The sequence below is a fragment of the Numenius arquata genome, chromosome 8 (assembly GCF_964106895.1).
Source record: "Numenius arquata chromosome 8, bNumArq3.hap1.1, whole genome shotgun sequence".
Classification (NCBI taxonomy): domain Eukaryota; kingdom Metazoa; phylum Chordata; class Aves; order Charadriiformes; family Scolopacidae; genus Numenius; species Numenius arquata.
This window is the reverse complement of record NC_133583.1, coordinates 57,357,233-57,379,302: the sequence shown is the minus strand read 5'-3', so window position 1 is coordinate 57,379,302 and position 22,070 is coordinate 57,357,233. Positions and strand designations below refer to the sequence as shown.

The following is a 22,070-nucleotide window of genomic DNA, read 5'->3' as shown; positions in this document are numbered from 1 at the left end:
CTGAAACAGCATCTCCCGTCGTGCTACCCAGCACCTGGTGGTAATTGTGGAATTACAGCGGTGCCAAACGTGTGCCTGCATTGTAGCACTCTAGAAAAAGCAGCATTTAATGGACTCTGCCTGCACTTCTTTAATCCTTTGTGGTTCCCATCCTAGTTCTGCATCATTGTACTCCCAGTAAAGCAAGCAGCTACGTCCTGCAGACTTTAATGACATAGGTGAGGCAGAGCACTAATTAATTTGAGTGCCTTGACATTTAAAGCAAATCAGAAGTCTGGGTGTCTGAAAATATTGCATATGGTTCCTAGCCCCTGTTTTGCATAGCTCCGAGTATTTTCTTTTTTTTTCTTTTTAGATTGTCAAAATATGGATCTGAATCCAATTCTTTTGATTGTGTCCTTGCCTTTAAAAAGGCTGGGTTGGTTTGTAGAAGGTTTTAGAGCCTTATGGGATCTGCAATTAGCCAAATGAGCTCCTGTGAATGATACAGGAATTTGGAAGTATTTTAAAGTGTGAAGCACGTGAGAGTGTAACCTGTACATGCATAAGGCTTAGTACTGAGAGTGAAGTAATGAGGGAATTCAGATTTTGATTAGGAGAAGAGAAGCAGAAGACACGCTGTGCACAGAAGTTGTAAAGGGTGGGGAGGACTAAAGGAATAAGTAGTAGAAAACAAAAGCCAGCATCCAGGCATCAAAGCTATGAAAGATTCTGCTGCGTGCCTTTTAAGTAAAAGGTGAGGGCAGCGCTGCCCAACAGCTTTTCTGAAAGGCAGACCCTGTGTGACACCCAAAGCCAGGAGAGAAAAGCGAGACAGGGAGAGAGAAAAAAAGTGTGGTTGGGCCGTGTTCTCTGCTGGGCCACATCTGTGTGCGGACTGTTTAATCAAAGTTTGCTTTCTGGAGATTTCAATTAGCAGGAGAAGACTAAGACCAAACATTCAGCCTGCTTTACGTGAAAATGAACACGGAAGAAACGGGTCTGGGCATTAAAATGTGCAAATGGGAGCTTTAGGGCTTTTTTGGAGGGTTCCAGGGCAGAACTTAGAAATACGCTCCATTGCGTGCGTTGAAATCTAGAACTCTCATCACACAATGTGTTGGCACCTACTGAGTGTGACTCCAGAAATTCCTACCTCAGGATAATTCAGGGTGGAAAAAAGCCCAAAATCGAGCCAAAAAATACCTGCAAGTTCTTTGTTCTTTTTTAGGGTCTCTTTGAGGTTTGCCTTTTACATTTTATTCTTATCTTTGCGCTAAAGTGCTGCACGTGCTTGTGTTACTATGAAGGCTTTATATCCTACATTAAGTGTCTGTTGTGCGACCTGAGCAAATGAAGGAGTGGAACATTTATGGGATTATCTGAAGAATGGTTATACATGCAACTGTAACTCAAAAAAAAAATAAAATTGTTTCCTCTATTTTTCTCTAGGAAGACTGAAAATAAAATTGCTCAAAGTGCCAGTGTGCTATTTATGACCAGGACAGGTAGTTAATGATAGTGTTTCTGAACTGTAAAGCTCATCTCTCCAGAGTCTTCTTTTGCTAACCTGCAGGTGCACTGAGTCCATCAGCAGCCTTCAGGCACCTTCAGCACAGGGGTCATTATAACGCTCTGTGATCGTACACCTTCAGTTATGGAATAATCTGAGATCTTACAATATTGGTAGAGATTGTTGCAGTTTTGTGGTAGAGATTGTTCCAGTTCTGTGTTGGGAAGAATATCCAGTAGCTCAGACGTCTCTGCTGGGAAGCAGGAAGATTTCTCGTGATAATATATTTTCGAGAATGTGGTAGTAGAGAAAGGTGACCGCAGGATGAAAGGCTTACCTGTTTATGGTATAGAAAAGGTAAATTCAAGTGTTTCTCATCTGCAAACTGATGCCTGTGGTAGGGGACACTCCAGGATGTCTCCTTTACTTGTATATTTATATATACTGGCCACTAGGAAATTAAGCCATTGGAGATGAAGAGTTGAACTGAATAGATTTTGTCCAGTTTGATACTATGCCACTGGAAATTGATCGGTCATTGTGGAACACAGGATTCCTTGCTTCTACGCTTTAGTTTATTTCTGATCATGAAATCACTTTTGTATTTGAAAGATATAAAACATTGTGTCATATGAACTTAACGTGGTTTTTTTTTTGCTTTCATTTTCAATTGGCTCATGAACATGATATTGGTTCTACACAGTTTGTGAATTCTTAGAGTCCTTTCCTATTCTTATTCCTTTCTGTACATGTGCCTTTCCCTCAGCCCCCTTTAAATTCTTATTAAATTGGTAGGAGTATTTGGGAGAGAGAGACAAATATAAAATAAATCCCTCTTGTCCTTTTTCCCCTTTTCTGGAGAAATTTGTAACATTATAGAAGCAGATTTATGGTTGAAGGAAGTTGCTGTTTGATGACTATCCAGTGCAAGTTAAATTTTAGTATTGCCAGTATGAGTGGGGTTTTTGTGATCTTTGCGAGCTCTGCTTTCTAGGGTTTGCATGACAAATCAAGAGAATCAGAGGCTGGTTTTCACTGATGAGCTTTTCAAATCACAGGCTGCAAGAAGAGGGTGGGTCGTCATGCTTGCTGAATCTGAAGCAGTTAAGATCTGAGACAGTTAAAGCCAAAAATTACCTCCAAAGCTCCTAGGAGTTGTACGAAGGAATTTCTTGTGCTGTTCATGTAAATCAAAAGCATTTCGGGAGGTGAGGAATATTGGTGTGAAGGCACAAAAGAACCTTGTAAAAGTAAAGGCTTCTCAAAAGACATTCACAGCCTATAAAGATGAACGCAATAAAAATATGGAGAGGTTCAGTGATACTGAAATGAACTGACTGTCTCATTACTCAATATTGTGCTCCCTCAAGTTCAAGATTTAATCAATAAGACTCTTAGGAACTTCAGAGTATATCAGGAAAAAACACAAGGCGTGGTCAGAGGTGCTGTGCTCAGGCTGTTTGTAAGCTTTGGCTTGAGAGTAGAGGGCAATATTGGCATATTTATGGCTATTTTGATCTACTGACCATTTTGCAGAAGGTGATGAGGTGGGGGGTAAGGAGGAGTACACTCGGACAGATGTGTTCCAGCCCTGGAAACCCAGCAGTGGTCACCTGTCAGCTGCCATCCCAAAGAATGAAATAATACCCTTATAAGCAAATATTATTACTTGTAGTGTGTAAATAGTGTAATGGCAAGGTCAAACAATTTATTGTGGTCTGTAGGTGGTCCCATACAGTTGCAGTCTAGGGCCATATTGCATTACTGAGCTGGTAATGGCCTCGTGGGGCCATTGACTTCAGTATCAAGGATCAGGTTTGCTGCTTCTTGATAGCCTTGTTTTAACCATCCCAATAAAACAATGACCGTGTCTGATACAGAAATAGTAAGAAAATAGTATGAGACTCATGGCACATCCAGCATCACAGCTTTAGTGTAGCACAGTTGTTTTTCCAAAGGTCTTTGAAAATGTTCTTTGTCCTGGAACAATATTTGCAAGTACATATTTAAAATATAACTTGGGATTAATAGTAATTGCACAAGGGGGTTTAGATTTAGCTAGCTACTTTCACTCTTGGTACAATTAAAAATTGAAAAGCCTTTGAAGTGAAGATACGAAATTGGCCACATGTGCGTTCCGGTTTTGTTTTGTTCCTTTTGCAAGTTCACATATCTAATAAATGGATCTTCTGCATGAGCAACTTAGCATTTGCTTCCTAAGACAATGAACAATAACTAAATTCATATCTGGTCTTTGTCAGACATTATTACAAATTATGAGAGCCAGACAGAAGTTTATTACCTTAGTGGTGTTCTCTTTTACAAATTAGGTTCTTGGAACATCCAGTGAGCTCAATATCGCGGATCCATTCATCACAATTAGACTGCTGCGCTGGCAAAGTTCAGTCCCGCCAACTTAATTGACTCTGGGCGTACGCCGGGGGTCTCGGCTGAGGACAACTCCAGGCCGGTGGAGAGAACCACTGCATGTGCCTGTCACAGGAGGCACAAACAAGGACATTTGCATTTGCTCTCTGAAAAATTTGCTGCTCTTACTCCGCAGGTTAGATACAGGCAGTAGCAGGATACTTTATTCATCAAGCAAAGGAAACGGTAAGGATTAATTCGGATTTTACTGAAGCTGAAGTACCATTTTAAGCCATCTTCCGGAGTCCAACCAAACAGGCTCCTACCTGGGGTATTTTCGCTAGGGGCTTGCCTTTATCTAGGATGAATTGGAGTGTACAGATTGAGCTTAGTCTCGCGCTTCACTTGAAGACGTGCTGATCCCTACACATACGATTACGCTCACTGACTTTTGTCCTTGACTCAGCTCTGCGTTGCCGTGTAAGCTTGGGAAGTCGTATAGTCTGCTTTTTGCTTCAGTCTCCTCGGTTGCAGGAAGAGAATGGCTCTCAAGAGTTTATTATTACTGTTATTAAGAGGAAATGAAATTTACATATCTTTTGGGTGCTTTGCTGTGTCACAGCCAGACTTCTGACCCCCTGGAGGGAGTGAGTCTGTGATAACTGGGGCTAAATCTGTCTTGATTCTTTTCTTTATCAGCACCATATTTCATGTGCCCCTTTGTGATGCACAGACCAAGCTTTGATCTGTGTATAATCTGAAACTGTGCTTTTCGTGCCAAGTGTTTTTATTGCAAAGCTTCTGCACTGAAATGCCTTTTAGAAGTTGGCACTTGGAGAAGTCAGTCGTTAGGTTATTGTATGCAAAATCAGCGTGTATGGAAGAAGCACAGGGATTAGACAGACTTATTTTCTTCTCGTCGTGAAGACATGCTTAAAGGCTGCCATCTGAGAAGTCCCTTCAGGCTTGGAGGACACTCCAGAGGTTACATTTTCCTTTCCTGCTCCTATTCTTGGGTTTGGGTTTTGTGCAAATGAAAAGTTTATAACCTGTTGCTCAGCCCAAACTCCATGAGTGGCTTTGGCTCAAAAAAGATTCAGGGCTGAACCGTTCATTTCAGCTGTGCAGGATGTAGCACGTGTTCAGTCTCCTTCAGCAGAAGGGTTCGGTCATGTCCAGACTCGGGCTTCCAAGACCTTTCTGCAGTGTGTGCTGCAATAACCCCTATCGTTGTTATCCTCATCATATTCTTTTTCTCACTCCATGCTAGAATGTTCAGTTTATGCTCTTTTATGTACAAAACTGATCGTCTTGGCCTGTGCCTGGAAATGCCTCCAAATACAGATACCTCCATAACCGCAAGAGGTTTCTAGTGGGTTTTGCCTTTCAGGTATTCATATGTGACACTTATTTTTGAAAGCTGAATTGAAAGAATACCTTGTTCCAAGACTGCTTGCTGTTCTAGTAGGAATTCAGTATTTTGATAATTTGCTAAGCTTAAACTCTACTGCTCTCTTCCTTTTCTGGATCAAACTAGATTAAATTTTCCAGGTATTGTAGCAAATGTTTATATATCAGATTTTTCAGTCTATCAAGTGCTTACCCACGCCAACCACTACCACATTTAAGCCAAATTACCGTGATCTGTCATATATTGTTTATTCTGCTGTCCTCTCCCCATGGACATGCAACTGGAGTACTCATCGCAGTAGGAAAGGATTGTCAGATTTGAAATATGATGGTTCCTCTCTTGCATTTTGTTTAGACATATAGTTTATACAGCTGTTTCTCTTGTGAGTGCTGTTTTTCTCCCTTTCCTCAAATGTCCCCTTTTTTCTTATATGGCCTGGGTGAGCTGCTCCCCTCTTGCCTTTCTGACACATTGGAGCAAAATCCAAAGAATTTCTTGCAGTCGTCTTTGGAAAATGGGCCAGAATAATAGAAAAGAAAAATGATAATGAAAGCATCTGCCCAGCGGAGGCAGAGGAGACTGCAGTGGTAACACCGTGATTTGTAGCAGCCTTTCATAGAATGGTTAGAGTTAAAAGGGACCTTAAAGGTCATCCCATTCCAACCCTCCTGCCATGGGCAGGGACACCTCCCACTAGACCAGGTTGCTCAAAGCCCCATCCAGCCTGGTCTTGAACACTTCCAGGGATGGGGCATCCACAGCTTCTCTGGGCAACCTGTTCCAACGGCACACCACCCTCAGAGTGAAAAATTTCTTCCTGATATCTAATCTAAATCTCCCCTCTTCCAGTTTAAAACCGTTACCTCTCATCCTATCACTACACACCCTGATAGAGTCCCCTCCATCTTTCCTCTAGGCTCTCTTTAGGTACTTGGAACGCTGCGATAAGGTCTCTCTGGAGCCTTCTCTTCTCCAGGCTGAAATTTAGATGTTTTGCGTCTGCTCCTTAAGCATGAGTTTGGACTGTGGGGTGTTTGTGATGGAGACGAGCAGCCCCAGACCACCTCTGCTAAGTGCATTTTAATGAAACAACAGAGAAGTATTGCAGACAAACGCCGGCAATTAGAGGAAGGCTTCTGACTAGTTGTTGTCCCCGTGATCCCTGCAAATCTCAGCTAAACCAAACAGGAATTGTAAGGAAATGGCCATGAAGAACATTTGACAAAATGCCATAGTGTGGGCGTCTTGAGCACTACTAACGAGCGCAGCAGCCTCCTAGGTGCCGTGGAGGAGCACATCTGTCCCACTCAGCGTTTCTTGCAGCAATGAGATCAAATTCATCTCGGAACCACTTGCTTGTTTTACAACTCATTGTTTTCACTTAATGTGTTGCAGTAAATAATGGTCAATGTCCTGTTGCGCCTCTGGCTTGCTAAGCTTGTTGTTGAGGCATTACCATGATTTTCCACGCTAGATTCAGATTCTACGATTTGTTCGGTAGTCTTCCAAGTTATTTTATTATGAACCCATTAAGGGTTTTGCAGTTTGGTGGGTAACTTTGAAGTTTGGGGAGCTTTATGCGACACGCTAAATATATTCTTGCTTATTCAAATATGATAGAAGCGAATGGACAGGAATAGAAACGTAAGGGATGCTGGGGCCATGTCTTGTCCCCCACATCCCAGTATCGATAACGTGGAAATGGTGGAGTTACCACTGGTAGCACCTGTCTGAAAACAAGCTCAATGTTTGGTTATTCAACGTGAAAGGCTGTGCAGCTTAAATCCCTGTGAAACTTGTCCGTATAGATAGAATATTGTACGCTACATGCTCTCTGCTTTCGGTGGGGCAGCTTTTATAGGAGGCTTTGCAGCTTGCAGGCTATTTTTTGTTGTGGCTCTTAACACGGTGCCCCAGGCTCCACTAAATAGACAACCTCATTAAAAGAGAAATAGCGATAGTAAAGCAGTGACTTTCTCATGCCATCTAACTCACATATTTGACATGATTGCTGGACCCTCCAAGTACTTAATTGATTGACTTAATTGATTTAGTGGCACTGGAGGCTACAGCATGGAAATAAAGGGGCCAAGATGAGGATAAGGGGTGAAAAAATTTATGATAGGTGCCAAGCGGCCTGAGGGAAATTAGAAATGCTACACATCTCAGAGGCAGCTAAATCAATTCAATGTGATGTACAGGGAGAGACCGGGGGGAAGAGGAGAAGAGGGGGGACAGAATGGAGAAAAGGAGATAAAGTAATGGCTACTGGGAGAGAGCAGAGCAAACTTAAGCGGAAGAGGGAAGACAGCAGCCTTGGTGGAGATGGATATTTTTGACTTCTTTAAGTTTAACACCAGGAAAAAACTTTCTAATATATGAATAAAATATAATCGTGACATCATGTTTAGCCTAAAAAGAAAGAATTGTGCATCACAGGACCATCTTAGTTATCCGCTTTGAGATTTTATCTCTGCTTGCATTTAAAATCCTCGACTTTTGCAATAGTGACTGAAGTCACAAGAGACCGAAAATAATTTGGAAGCTATATGCAGTGGATTTTTTTAACAACTGAAGCTTAAATGTTAAATTACTTTCTAATCTCTGCAATACTTAATTGACTGTATTGAACCATAATACAAATTAAGTCTTCTCTATAATTTGTTCTGTCGTACTGCAGCCCTCCAAAACAATTTGATACCTCACTTATGAATTGGCAAATGGCTCGTAGCAGCACTTGGAAAGATACAGTAAAAACATCAAATAGCGTGTGATGGAATCCATCAGCATGGGCATACAGGGGTGTCATAAACATCCCTGAGTTGTGAAACACTTCTTTTATGTGCTTCTGACCACACAAGGGACAGGATTAAGTCATGGTAAAACCCTGAAGATATTAAAAAACAGAAAGAGGCCAGGGAGGGAGAGGAGCAGATCAGCTTGTGAATATTCACGGTGGAGCACGGGCCAGCAGTTCTGCTGGAAGCAGTTTTATATGGCTTCTGTTTCCTTTCCTTCCGGAACTCTTCATATCGAGTATCGAGGGGTTGACTATACATGAGCAGTTACAAACTGAGGGATGATGAAGATGAAATTTCTATTGGTTGGTCTGATTTTACGGGACAGATTATCTGTGCGAATGCACCAGGTGCGAATCAATCAAAACACGCAAAGACGGTTTTAGGTATCCTCAGTCGTGAGTCTCTTCTGGGTGGCTGGGTGAGATGGGGTTGATCCTCGTGCTGTCCCTTCTCCTGTCCTTTGCTCTGGTGCAGGTCTCGCTGCTGTGAAGGGCTCTGGGGGGTCCTGGGCAGGCTGCCTCCGGCAAACAAAGTTATACAAAGAGGATGCAGTTCTGGTCTCGCATTTTATGGTGGTAAATCTCTACTGACTGCAACAGGCGTCTCATTTCTGCTTTATGATGAGCAAAAAATCGGGCACTCATTAAATAACGTTTGGAATGAAGTATTGGAACATGTAGAAAGGACAGATTAGATGAATCGAGGGCTGTGAAAGGTTCGCAGGAGTGATTGTATCTACGTTTGAGTACAGACGCGTGTATGCAACATTGCGTTTCATGTGTGTGTTCCAACTCAATATGCCTCAAACAAATGAAAAACTCTTGCTAAACACTCTGTACAGTAAAATGTGTAAAAGGGCAATGTTGCAGTCACCTTTACTTAATTTGTACATCTATTGATACAGTATGTAAAATATCATAACCATTAAAAATGTAATGATTTTCAAACGGTTAATGAGGGTTCCCAAATAAATTGGAGTGTCTCCATCTGCTCTCTTACATTGTGGGTGATACTTTTCCATGGTAGAATGATCTTCAAATTTAATTCCATGAGGAAGGAATCTGATCACAGTTTAATTTCAGTGCAAAATGCTATCTTGCAATCAATAAAGCAATGTCAAAGAACTTTGATTCAATAGGAGCGAGAGATAACGTTCCCTGTCATATGCAGAATAGAGAGATGGGAACATTTCATTTCATTGTAACAGATAGCGTGCAACGTGGTTTTCAGAAAAACCTAATAAATCAATATCCCTGTATTATCTAAGTAAGATCCCATCATTAATTTTAAACGCTTAACATGTTGGGAGCGTCTGAAGCGCACCTTCGGCTTAGCCACCTTCAGCCTGGAGTCAATGGCAACGCTTCCATTTTCCTACGGGAAAGCAGTCTTGATCTGGGCAAGTTAGGAGTCACTTACTGAGACATGAAAATGAAACATGGCCAGTCTTTTGTTTTATACGTACTCGTCTCTCTCTTGTGTGCTGCCTCTCCTTTTAAATTTCTACTGAAGTTTCATTGCTTGTCACTTGCCCTGCACGTGCTCAGCCTTTTCTCTTCTACACACACGCATCCTCTCCGGTTTTGAATTTTAAAGTGTTTTTTTTTTTAAAAGAAAACAACTCTAAAAATAACTGGTTGTTTAGAGATTGCCTGGATACCATGCTGATTTTCAAAAATGTGCTTTTCTCAAAACCAGCAGGGATCTGGACCTCAAAAGAATTCTTTGTGAGGCTTTGCCTGCTCTCAGGAATAGCATTATCCCTAGATGATATAAGAGCAGGTCAATATATCAGAAGGTAGAAATTCGTAGTAATAGATTGTTTTAGATTAACTTTTCAAGGACATTATTCTAAGTAGAAATACTTAAGTATTAGTTTGGTAATAAAATACTATTTAGGCCAAAGTAAGAAAGATGCTGGCACTCTGAGACATGCTTATAGGAGTCTCAGATTCCTGTCCTGGCGCTGGGGGGAGTTTTACACATACATTTTAAAAAAAACAAAATTGAGTCTTTTTATGATTACAATTGAGCAAAGTGAGATTTTAAATAAAATGAACTTTTGCGTTTAGCATTGATTTCGAGTTGGATAAGTGCATTTCCGTGAGTTTTCTGGGAAAAATACATTTTTGGAGTTCTGTTACGGCTTTAAATGAAATAATGCTTGCTGGCTGATGCTGAGTGTTGCAGAGATAAAGCCAGCCTGGTGTCGATTCTTTGAGAAATTGGATATCTCGGCTCTAGCTCTGCAGCCCCTGCAGATCAATCTTTCCTCAGGCTTGCCCTGGATGAAGCTACAGGTGGCTGCTGCTGCTTCTTTTAGATACCTACAAACATTAACTCTGTATCTAGAATGCTGTGTAGGCAGTAACTAGGTAACGTGATATTTTCTATTGAATCATATCTCACCAAAAGATACCAAGAAAGATATTCTATTGAAGCTTTAATCAAATTATTAAAGCAAGTCAAGTTTGGCTTAATTTTGAAAAGAGAACAGGCTTAAAGAGTTCAAACATTAATTGATTTTGATACCAGGTTTAATTCCATAGGTGTATTGAGATCCAGGTAAAGCACCGATGAAAGAGAAATGGGCTTTTTACTAGAACATTTTTATGGGTATTTTTATGGATATTTCTTACTGTGGTTTTTGTTTGTGGTTTTTTTTTACTAGCTACTACAGCACCACCATGCAGTTCACGAAATTTCATACATCGCAAAGGATATCACAGACCATCGAGCGTTTGGATATGTATGTGGAAAGGAGGGAAATCATAGATTTGTGGCAATAAAAACAGCCCAGGCAGTAAGTATCAGATCACTGTCATTTTCTCCAGTGTAACTCAATAGAAAAGCCATGTTCATAAGAAGCTGTTCAAGAGGCCAATCTTGTGTTGTTTGTGATTGTATTAGACTTGTCACAAGAATCTGCCTACTTGTTCTTGAAGAGCAAATTAATGAGGCCAGCTTGGGAAAAAGGGAATGTATTTCACTATTTCCGCTTCTTCATGATATTTTTTTTATAATTATTGTTTTCCTTTCTAACTAAACTGGACTGGATACAGATAAGTTTGGATGTATTCCTATATGCATTTAAGCAGAAAGTGATAGATACCAAATAGCTACTTTTCATATAGTCTACCGTAATCCCGTTGTATGAGAAACCACTAATAAATATGCCTTTTATATTCACAATTATAATTATCATTAATTTGCAAATATAGTGTGTTTGATAGACACTAATCTGAGCTGGATGCCAAGGTAAAAATGAATTCTGTAGGAAGTTCTCTCCAATTGTATTCTCTAACTGCTCTGTCAGTGGGACGGGATAAGAGGAGTATGTTTTCCCATATAGAAACTTTCCTTCCTGTTTTTGCTTCCATAGGCTGAACCTGTAATTCTGGACTTGAGAGACCTGTTTCAGCTCATCTACGAACTGAAACAAAGGGAAGAAATGGAAAAAAAGGCACAAAAGGACAAACAGTGTGAACAAGCGGTATACCAGGTACACGCATAAGCTTAGACTACTGCCAAGAAAAGTGTGGTTTGAAGTATCCCCCCAAAGTTGCTCCAAAGAGGCACTGAGCATCCTCAGCATTTCTTAACAGCAATGGGTTTGAACGGTCCTAGCTTCAAATGGACAAATGGGAACCTCACAGCCATCGTGAGCTCAGAAGTAGGATTAAACAGTGATGAGAGCTGTCACTTGGGGTGTGATGAACATGTCTAGCAGCTGGAAGTGATCTATTCATTTCCCATGTAGTGTTTCTTCTGATTCAGTAGGAAAACTTTAATGATGGTCAGTGTGTTGTAAGTCAGGTTTTTAACAGTGTCTAATACTTTAGGGAAGATTCACTATACTTCTGAATGTGTGTTTTTGAATCAAATCAAATGAGGTGCAGATTGTTAAACGGATGAAACTTGAATAAAGTTACTTTGTACAATAATGTGACCTTATATGTATACTAAAGAAAGAAAACTTTATACTTACCTGCCCATTTTGCTTATTTCTTTGCTGTCCTTTAATTTCTGAATACAGTTCTTTTATCTCTACTGTTTATGTTCTTTGCTTTTACTGCCTGTCCTCTTACTTTGCTGTAGACAATTTTGGAAGAAGATGTAGAAGATCCTGTATACCAGGTAATTTCTGAAGCTGTATGCCCTTGGAGTTTCAGAAATGACTAAATACGTGTTGTCTTTAAACACAGCCAATACCTTTAACAAGATGTTTTGAAATTTACTGAGACAGGTCTTCTGAGAAACTTGTAAGATTTTTACAGAAAGTAGCATATTTAGAGAATGAGCTGTAAGTAATAGCACAGTATGTCTGATAGTAATATTAGATTAAATATTTCCTAAAATGTGGCTTGTGAGTCCAGATTATAAGTTTCCAAATGAGATTTGTCATCATTTTTTAATACAAACTCTAACAGAAAGTGAGTTACTTTGAGAAAAAGGAAGGTGACATCTTGTTCTGACAGTAACAAATTGACGTTTTGGTTTTGGCTTCGATGGGACCAGAATTTAATTCAGAGGATAAATATTTGGGGAAAAAAAAAAACCAGTGGAATTGATGTTATAACATGCTCCCTTGTTGGCATTTGGGCTATGATTTAATAACAGATCTGAAATTTAAGTCTTGTTTCATCCAAGCAAAATGTCTGGGAGCAAAGATGATTATCAGAAATACGTCAATATATTCATGTCCGATACCCTACTGAGTGTGAAGAAGAAAAAGATGTAATTTCATTATCGTGTTTCTGTGCTGAAACAAAATGCATGATAGTTTACTTTGCCTTTTTCCTGGAGATTTTGTGTTCTTCCACTTAGGCATGTCAGTGGGAGGCACGCTGAAAGAAACTGATTCAACCATTAGTGAATATTGAACAGTGCCTAAGGTGCAGCGAGAAAGATGATAAGAATTAGGATGCCCTAAATTACTATTCAGCTTTTATAATGTCGGGAGTTTTACTTTGTGCTCTTCACAATAAAGCAAGAACCTGAAAATGAAAAGTGTTGTGACAGCTTTTTGCCATGTGGCCTGTTACGTGAGCACGTGAGCCTATTCTCCCAGTTTGGATTCAGCTTTTTTTATTCATAGATAATAAATATATGTGGAAATAATTGCCATTATGTAAAAGAGGCAAAATTCACATTGACTTCAGAAAATTAATATTGGGCCACAGGCGGTTTCCCTAGTGAGAGAGAATTAGGAAGTTGCTCTAATGATCATTAGAGGAGATTTAGGTCTATTCATTGCCGGTTTATGAAATATGAAACAACCTTACTCTGCGCTTTCCAACAAACCGGTTGTCCTGCTGCCAGCCTGTACTTTGAACTTGTTTCTTTAATGCCTGCCTATGTTTTTACGTGGAATTCCAAATCGCCTTTTTCCCTTCTGTTTCATCTTTGACTTTTCCCCTCTGGCGGCTGGTGTCATAGTACATTGTGTTTGAGGCTGGACACGAGCCAATCCGTGAGCCTGAAACGGAAGAAAACATTTATCAGGTATAAAATCGCTAACTTCGGTGTTTTCATTGCAACGATTGCAAGCATTTAGTAAAGTACATTTCATATATATTTCACTTTTATTAGTTTTCATTCATCACGAAAATGTCTGGCATTTCATTCTGGTGACATAACATGAATAATATGCCCAGTCTCAGTGTGATTTTTCTGTTGTTTGTCATTTCAGCTTCTGCAAATTTTATTAACTTTCTCAACTTACGAACCGTCTTAAACTTTTGAGTACACCATATAAGGTGATAAACAGTGGATTCTCTTTTTTTCTGTTCATTTTTTGAAACTTTTTACACCGATTCTAAGACATGGATACTGAAATCCCATGGAGGGCAGACCATCCACGCGATTCTTAGAAAGATATTTTGATGGCAGTGCTCTTCTTTCTGGCTAACCAAGGAAATAACTGAGCAAAACCTCTGAGCTCTCAACAGATATCCTCCGGACTGGGGAAAATATTTTCAGAGTGCATATGTTATGTCAGAGCCCAAGCTTGCATTCTTCACACTGACAAAAAATTGCATTGAAAGCAATATAAAATAATCTTTTGTCGTTCAACTTATCCTCAAGGGATTGGTACAGGGTTTATTAAAATATAATGTAATTCATTTTGTATCACATACTAGAGGCAAATCTGGAGATGGACAGAAATCTCTGTATGCTGTAAGAAAATTGCGATTTAAGGAAATCATTTAGTATGGAGGGGAAGGAGATTCAAGCAGTGATTAAGCATTTCATCTAGCTGTGCTAGAGGTTGATCTGCTAATAGGAAAAGCTCTTTTAAGGTAGAAATAAGCAGGGATAGAACAAAAAAGAAAAGGGAAAGGTATTTCTTTAAGTAATAGAAAAGGTAGGAAGATAATAGAAAAAAATGAAAGGGTAGAGCAGCGGTGAGGCAAAATATAAAGAAGCTAAGTGGGAAAGGGAAATGCGAGTTAAACATTAGAAAATAACCATCTCATAGACCCCATCAGAGGGTCATTAGGATGAGATTCATTTAACCTGTCTCTGTTGATTTCCTGGCACCCCGCCATGCACACTAGAATCTGCATCTTTCTGTATCTCTAGACCAAGACGTGCAAAGCTCTCAAGGTGAGAGTATGCCTAAGGTGGAAAATTTTCTGCCGCATAGTGTTGAAAGCTTGACTATTTTCAGGAAAGCAGTCTCTTAATTAGTGACTACTCTAGTTGCCGGTCTTGTGCTAGAAACAAAATTCTTATGACAACTATATTCAGTTGAGAAATTTCTGGTTATAATTCCTCAAAGTGCAGAGCTTTTAGTGATGTTGTAGAGAAGTATCAGTGTAAGTAAGGAAAATGGTGTCGTTGCTCCCAGTGTTTGGAGATCTCGGAGCAGACTGGTGGGTAGGGAAGAAGTAGGAACTGTACTCTGAGGAATGGCCTAAAGAAGAAGAGGTCTTTTTGGACAGTTTCTTTTTCTTAAAATGGAAATAGGAGCTGATAACCAGACAGTGAGATCTTACCTCATCTCAAGATACTGCTGTTACTGTCCTGTAAATCACCAGAGAAGTGTTTCCTCCCACAGCGGTGCACAGGAAATACCTGTCATTAATATACCATACTCTCAGTATATGCAGTCTAGCATTGTCATTTTCTGTATTTACTACAGACAATACCTTGAATACAGTAAATGCTGAGATTGGGGAGCTGGGAGTCTTTTTCTGTTATTTATTGTAATTGGCAGATGCTGAAGTATCACTGCCGTAGACTTGCCCAGAGCCGTGAGCTTCTGAGTTCCCATGGACTTTGTGAGCTCTTGCCTTGCTATAAATCTGGGTTCCTGCAGCTCAGATCTTAAATTACTGGCAAAATTTTTCTCTTACAAGATCTTGATGATCTCAGAACCACCCAGGCTACTATTAAAAATTAAATTAGAAAAGGTCCTCTCTTTTTTTTGGTGGTTTTTTTTTTCCAGTTTGATGTAAATTTGTGCCAGCTTCTATTATACAAAGCTTTCGCCATACTGCGCTTTGGTAAATATGCATCTGCTCGGTAACCTCATGCATCCTCGCTTCAGCCTCACCAAATCTTTCTTCTGGTGCTGCTCTGGTTTTTTGACCAAGAGCTGGGATGCAAAGGATTCACTTCTCCCTTGGTGGAAAAGATTCCTGCCCAGTGGGTAACTGGAGATGGAAGATACATGCTGAAAGTGACAATTATAGACATTTCTTTTTAACATAGTAGAGGTCACAAATTTCTTTTCAAGCATTATTTCCTCTGTCTGTCACCTTTCTTTGATACATTACCCCAAAGACTGTCTGTGTCTGTCTCCTCCTTTTAATATTGTCTGTCTATATAAGTTGCTCTAATGTGTTAGTTATGCAAGGATTTGATCAGTGAGCATGTACCAATCCTCTCACCTAGTGTCAGCTTTCTTAATAGCATCTCTTTTCCTGCCTGTTGTTTTGGCGAGGTGGGGATGGGATTTTGAGAGGGGGTTTTGCATTGTGCGCGTAGCAGCACCGCTCTCTATGGAGTGGCACGTTCTGCTCCATCAGGAGCTGACAATCTGAGTGGGGGGTTTTTCTGAGCTGCGGTTGCTTGTGTTGCTGGTAAGATCCAAGTACGTCAAAACGGTTCACAGCCCATCCCAGAGCCAGAGCTGTCGGCAGCAATAGTGCTGGTACCTCTTTGCTGGTGGTGCTAATCAAAGAGAAAACAGGAGAAATCCCTTGCAGACCCCCCGTCTAAGTAGCGATGCAGAAAAAGCGGGATGATACATGGCAAGTAAAAACAACAGGAAGACAGGCGGTATTGAGTGGGGAGAGAAAAATGTCTTTCAGAAAAGTTTCTCTGTCTTGATATTAGAAGTCAGAAGCTTTTCTCTAAAGTAATTATAAGCTGGAGTAAGAGTCGGGGGAATCGATAGTGCTGGGAAAGGCTCATTCCATAATAAGCTGTGGATAGGAATGCGCAAACTAGGGTGACTTCATGGAGAAGTTGACTGATGGGGAAACTTTCCAGAGAGAAAAGAAAAACATGTGCTGCTGATAGTTCATAGTTTTTCTTACCACATTTGTCCTCTTATTATGAAGGCTAAACTTGCCAATGACTTATTAAATACACCATTCTTACACTGTCACTTAACAGTCTGTTCCCCTCTTAGCAGTTCCGTGTTATCTAATGTCATAGCGGGTTTTAGTGGAGAAGACAGTACTTTGAGAAAGCCAAGGCAAGCAAGTTGTTCCCGGGATAGGAATAGAAGAGGGATATTTCAAAAAGCTCGTTCAGTTTCTGTGAGGGTTCTCTGTCTTGAAAAACTTCCACAGTGTTCACCAAGTTAAAGATGCACCATTTCCTTTGAAGACTTTGACATTTAAACACGGGCAAGAGAATGTTTGAACAGTAGAGATTTTTTGACATGCTATACAGAATAAGAAACGATAGCACATTTCAATGAATAAATACCATTCCTTCAGCTTCCCCTAAATCAGACCTACTCTAATATCAGAACTCTAAGATATTTATTGCCTTATAACCCCAAAAAGTAATCATTTCTTTTTTGTCACAGCTGCAGCATTATTTCTCATGTTAACCTGTGAGGTTTCATTAATATCTGACATGTAACCTTCTTCTGCTGAATGCCCTTGTTCAGTGGAAAAGCAGCACTGATTTACTAGAGCATTTGTGTCTGTTTAGAGCATATTTTTACTGTTCTGTTTCCTTGTGTCATTAACAAAAGACCTTCAGTGCTTCTAGGAAGGAAAAGCCCAAATTGTATATATGTAAACCAGTAGTCCTTAGGCAAGCAAAGCCCAGTATTACAAAGCAACTGAATTTACATGAGCAGGTTGTAAATGCCCAAGGTGTAAGTCATGACTGTTGACTTAACTAAAGACTCGCCCAAAGTTTTTTTAAGTGCGTTGTGCCCTGCCCACGCAAGGCTCTTGGCTTCAGCTCCCTGGCTGTGTCAGACTCTGACAGGCCCATAATTCCTTCGTGAAATTGCAGAATTGTAACCAAACATCGCCTAGAGCGGCTGTAGGGCCCCATCACTGCAGGGGTACGTGTTATGACTTTATTTGACTTAGATAACTAAAGGAATTGGAAAGAAGAAATCTAAAGCCATAGGCCAAACATCTCTTTCCCTCAGATCGGTAGCTCTGCTCTGGATCTCTGCCACAGAAGGTGGTGACATGCTGACCTGATCATGACTTCCATGTGCATCTTCTAACCCCCAAGTAAAATAAAAAAACAACCATTTAAATAGGAAGGAGATCCAAGAGCACCTGGACTTAATGCAGCCGAACCTGACTGAGAATGAAAATCTCATTTCTAACCAGTACTGGGCTTTAGGATTCAAAAAATTCAGATAGATGTTTTATTTCTTTGGTATCATCTCCATTAATGGTACTGCTTGGTTGAAAAGAGAACCATCCTTGATTTCATTAGTATTAAATGACTACCCTGTACATAAATACCAGTTGCACATGTCACTTTTTCATCAAACCTGCTTGGGTAGTGACCTCAGTTTTCATTTGCTCTTGTAGGTTCCTACCAGCCAAAAGAAGGAAGGTGTTTATGATGTGCCAAAAAGTCAACCTGTAAGTGTAAGTATCTTCTCTGTTTATATGCAGTAAAGAAGATGCGTCTTAGCTTCTGTGACTTTCATTGTTGTATGTAAAATTTGATACATTCCTCGTGATGGGAATTTTATCAGGGATGTGTTATGGGTTGATTGGGTTGCTTCAGAGTAACCAGGATTGTAATGTCACTTGTATCCATCTCATTCATTACTTAAATTTCCTTTCTGTCTGTTTTGACTCATTCTTATGGGAGTCACCATTTATAAATGTGTTATCAGTTGACAATTAGCCTTCTGCATGTTAATGCATGAATCGTTGCTGCCTGGATTAGGAGGGTTCCTCTGTTACCCAACGCTTATCACTCTTTATTGAGCATGGGCTGCATTTTCTCCCCTGTGTGCTCTGGCGGAGCCCTACTTTCTGTATTGTGCTCCTTCCAGCTTGGTTTAGTAGGACAGCAGGGGAGGCAAGGTCTGAATAGAATGGAGGTCAAGAGAAGTAGCATTAGGAAAAGGTGTATCAGAACATTGTCTGTGACCTCTGTGGTGGTTTTCTGTGGCTATAACGTCTACACCTCTCAGAAGACTTCCTGGTGAATACAACATGCTGATAGGTAAGATTTCATAAGGACCTTCAAATCAGATGTTACCAAAAAAATGGGAATTTACATTAGAATTGCTTTTCTGTCATTTGGAAAAAAAAAACCAACAAACCCAACCAAACAAGTTACATCAAAATCCAACCTAACATACACCATAGAAAAGCAGTTATTTTTCCAATAAAACCAATTTCTATGGTAGGTTGGCAATGGCTGTAGAGTTGTAGGGCAGAGATACGTGTAATTGTCATTGGTTTAAACAGTGTGCAAAAAGACCTCGCTCAACAAATTCCTGAGTGGCAGAATCTTTGCTCTATGTATTGCATTTCTTTCCTGGTTATTATGGGCTGTAATCAGCACAAGGAGATATCCTCCCAATATTGCTGTGTATTGTTTCTGTAGTGCTTTAAGTGTACAAGTGGCTACAGGTCGATGTAGACTGTAAACTTAACTCTTTCTGTCCTGTGCCTTGCATGGGTAGTTGACTCTGTTCAAAAATTGGGGTAATATGATGTTGTATCCAAATGGCACCATTCCCTTACTGTGTATTATTTCTGTGTATTTTGAAGAGGTGAAGCGTTTATCCATGTATATGGAATAGTGACAAGTAGTTGAGAGGAGGAGTGGAGTGGCAGATGCCTTAGCAATAAGGGATGCATTTGCTGAAGGGCAGGGCAGGTTATACTGTTTCATATAAATTTGTGCTATAAATACCTCGAGAAATCATTCAGTTGCGTTGGTTACATGCAAAATTAGTGTTTCTGAGTATTCGTGTGAGAATGGAGAAAAAGAAAGAAGGTGGTCAAGAATTTCAGTCTGCTGTAAGCCTGGGGAAAATGCCTGTGTTCGAGAGAGAGAGAGACTCCTTTCACGTAAGGATGTGGTAAATTGCACAGCTTGGGCTGCGCACGGAGACCGAGATGCCGAATAAAAAAGATAAATGCTGGGGAGGGGTTGGATGGGGGCCTGAATTGTGACACTTCTGTGGTTTGCACAAACAAACAAAACTTGCCATAAATATTTCATGATAAGCCACTGGGAGGAGGGAGGCATCATCATGTTGCCTGGGAAATTCCAGTAAAATAACTCATGTTGCATAACTAATTAAAGTATTTTTGGACAAGGAATAGCTGTAGATTTTTCACTCATTTCTCGTATAGTTCAGTGTTACAATTTTTCCACTGTACATTTCCTGTGACTTTTTTATTATTCCTTCAGCGATGTTTCATATTTACTCTGGGTATAGTCTGTAATTTAGGTCGTTGCAGTATGACTGGGTGTACAGTACACTTGCAATCATGTCTGCAGACACTTTGGTATTAGACTGTCCTGGAAAAGAGCATGACTGTGAGATATAGGGCATATGGAACCTACTCTGTAATCATCAAATATATTTAATCTGTCATCTCCATGAAGCTGGTTGCAAACCTGGTGGGTTTTTTTTGGTTTGTTTTTTGTTTTTTTTTTTGCTATTTCATCATTAAATTTAAAGTGATTAGGGCTTTATCTCCAAACAAGTTATGTACTTTATGAAGAAAAAGAGAAGAAAGAGAAGAGGAAGAGATATGTAGCTGAGATTTTTGTTTCACCTTTTTATTAGTATGCATTAAAAAAAAAAAAAGCAGCAATAGCTCTTAAAATTAGCAATTTAATATTCCACTGCCCATCTGATTTATTGCTCACCCTTCCACATCTGAGACTCTCTGTCATTGAGACACTTGCCATAATTTTTTGTTCAATTTATAGCTGTCATTATTATATAAACCTCTAAAATTCAATCTGAGGGCAAATAATCCAGCTCATCTACCTGGTTTAAACATATAAGGACACTTTCTTTATTAGGAGATCTTGCTTTCATTAATTTCATAATGGATGAATAAAGTGAGAAACTTTTTGTAGCTCCTAATGGGTTTCAGGCACCATGAATTCTCTTTCCCGACAATAAATACAACACTTAATAAAAATGCAGCAAGTTTTGCTTGAGTTCAAACTGAATTGCTCCTGTTCCCTGGACAGAGATCGATTTTCCATCTTGGGATTGTTTTCCTCTGGTGCATTCTCAGGCAAGTTATCTCTAGTCTCTGCACATAAAAGTGAGGGATACTGAAGTAGTCATGTAGGTGCCCTCTACCCTTCTCTCTCTGTAGCCAGTGGAAAGAAAACACTGCTTCCCAGGGAAGTTCCTCCTGTCTGCGTGAGGTGTCCCTCGCAGGTAGAAATAAATGTATGTCTGGACATCATTCTTTCATGGCTGCAGAAGTTTAAATGACTTGCAGGTATGATAACTTCTAAATAGTTAGGCTTAGGTGGGATGAGGTCTACCACAGTGTGAAAACTAAGAGCCAGGATCCGTTTTCCAAAGGTCTCTTTGAAACTGGGTAGTGTAATTCATACTGCTTTTCAATAAATATAGCTTCTTAAGAAACCAGGACCGTTTGGGCACATAATGCTTTCTCTGTGCCTATGGGATCACACTGGAGCTGAAGGCATGAAGCATCTTCCCAGTAGTGCCATGAAGCAGAAGTATTCAACGTTGTGTAGGAATCGAGATAGCTGATGTACTTACACAACGCCCTGCCAGTTGTGTGAGGCCATTTGTCAGAAGGCGTCAAAGGACTTTATAGTGTGACTCCTCATGATCTCTGATATCAAGTAATGTAAATACGGTGCAAATGGGGCGGAAACGGATGAGTCTCGGATCTCAGAACTTGAACGTACCCACTGAACTCGATTATGAGCGGTGGCTGGTTGCCAAGTCACTCCTCTGACATTGGGATGAAAAGATTGCTTACTCAGTATAAAAATTGTGTTTCCCCATCTCTTTGCTGCATCCCTTCCCAGCAAATCCTACTGTCCTGTAGATTTCCTTTCCAAACACACACTTTTGTACTGTGTCCAGTTCTGGGCCCCTCACTACAGGAAGGACATTGAGCTGCTGGAGCGTGTCCAGAGGAGAGCCACCAAGCTGGTGAGGGGTCTAGAGAACAAGTCATATGAGGAGAGGCTGAGGGAACTGGGCATGTTTAGTTTGGAGAAGAGGAGGCTGAGGGGGGACCTCATTGCCCTCTACAACTACCTGAAAGGAGGTTGTAGAGAGGTGGGTGTTGGCCTCTTCTCCCAAGGGAATAATGACAGGACCAGGGGAAATGGTCTGAAGTTGTAGCAGGGGAGATTTAGATTAGATATTAGGGAGAATTACTTTACTGAGAGGGTGGTCAGGCACTGGAACAGCCTGCCCAGGGAGGTGGTGGAGTCGCCATCCCTGGAGGTATTTAAGAAACGTGTAGACATGGCACTTCAGGGCATGCTCTAGTGGCCAAGGTTGTGGGGGTCTTTT

The 22,070-nt window shown here is 40.4% G+C and overlaps 1 protein-coding gene across 1 annotated transcript in view; it reads left to right on the top strand.

Annotated features, from left to right (window-relative positions):
- Positions 1 to 22,070, top strand: part of DAB1 (DAB adaptor protein 1) — a 145,362-nt gene that overhangs the window by 95,667 nt on the left and 27,625 nt on the right. The window contains exons 6-10 of the mRNA XM_074151831.1: positions 10,743 to 10,874; positions 11,454 to 11,573; positions 12,170 to 12,208; positions 13,511 to 13,576; positions 18,100 to 18,159. Coding sequence (XP_074007932.1) covers positions 10,743 to 10,874; positions 11,454 to 11,573; positions 12,170 to 12,208; positions 13,511 to 13,576; positions 18,100 to 18,159 — 417 coding nt within the window. The remainder of the gene's footprint in view (positions 1 to 10,742; positions 10,875 to 11,453; positions 11,574 to 12,169; positions 12,209 to 13,510; positions 13,577 to 18,099; positions 18,160 to 22,070) is intronic.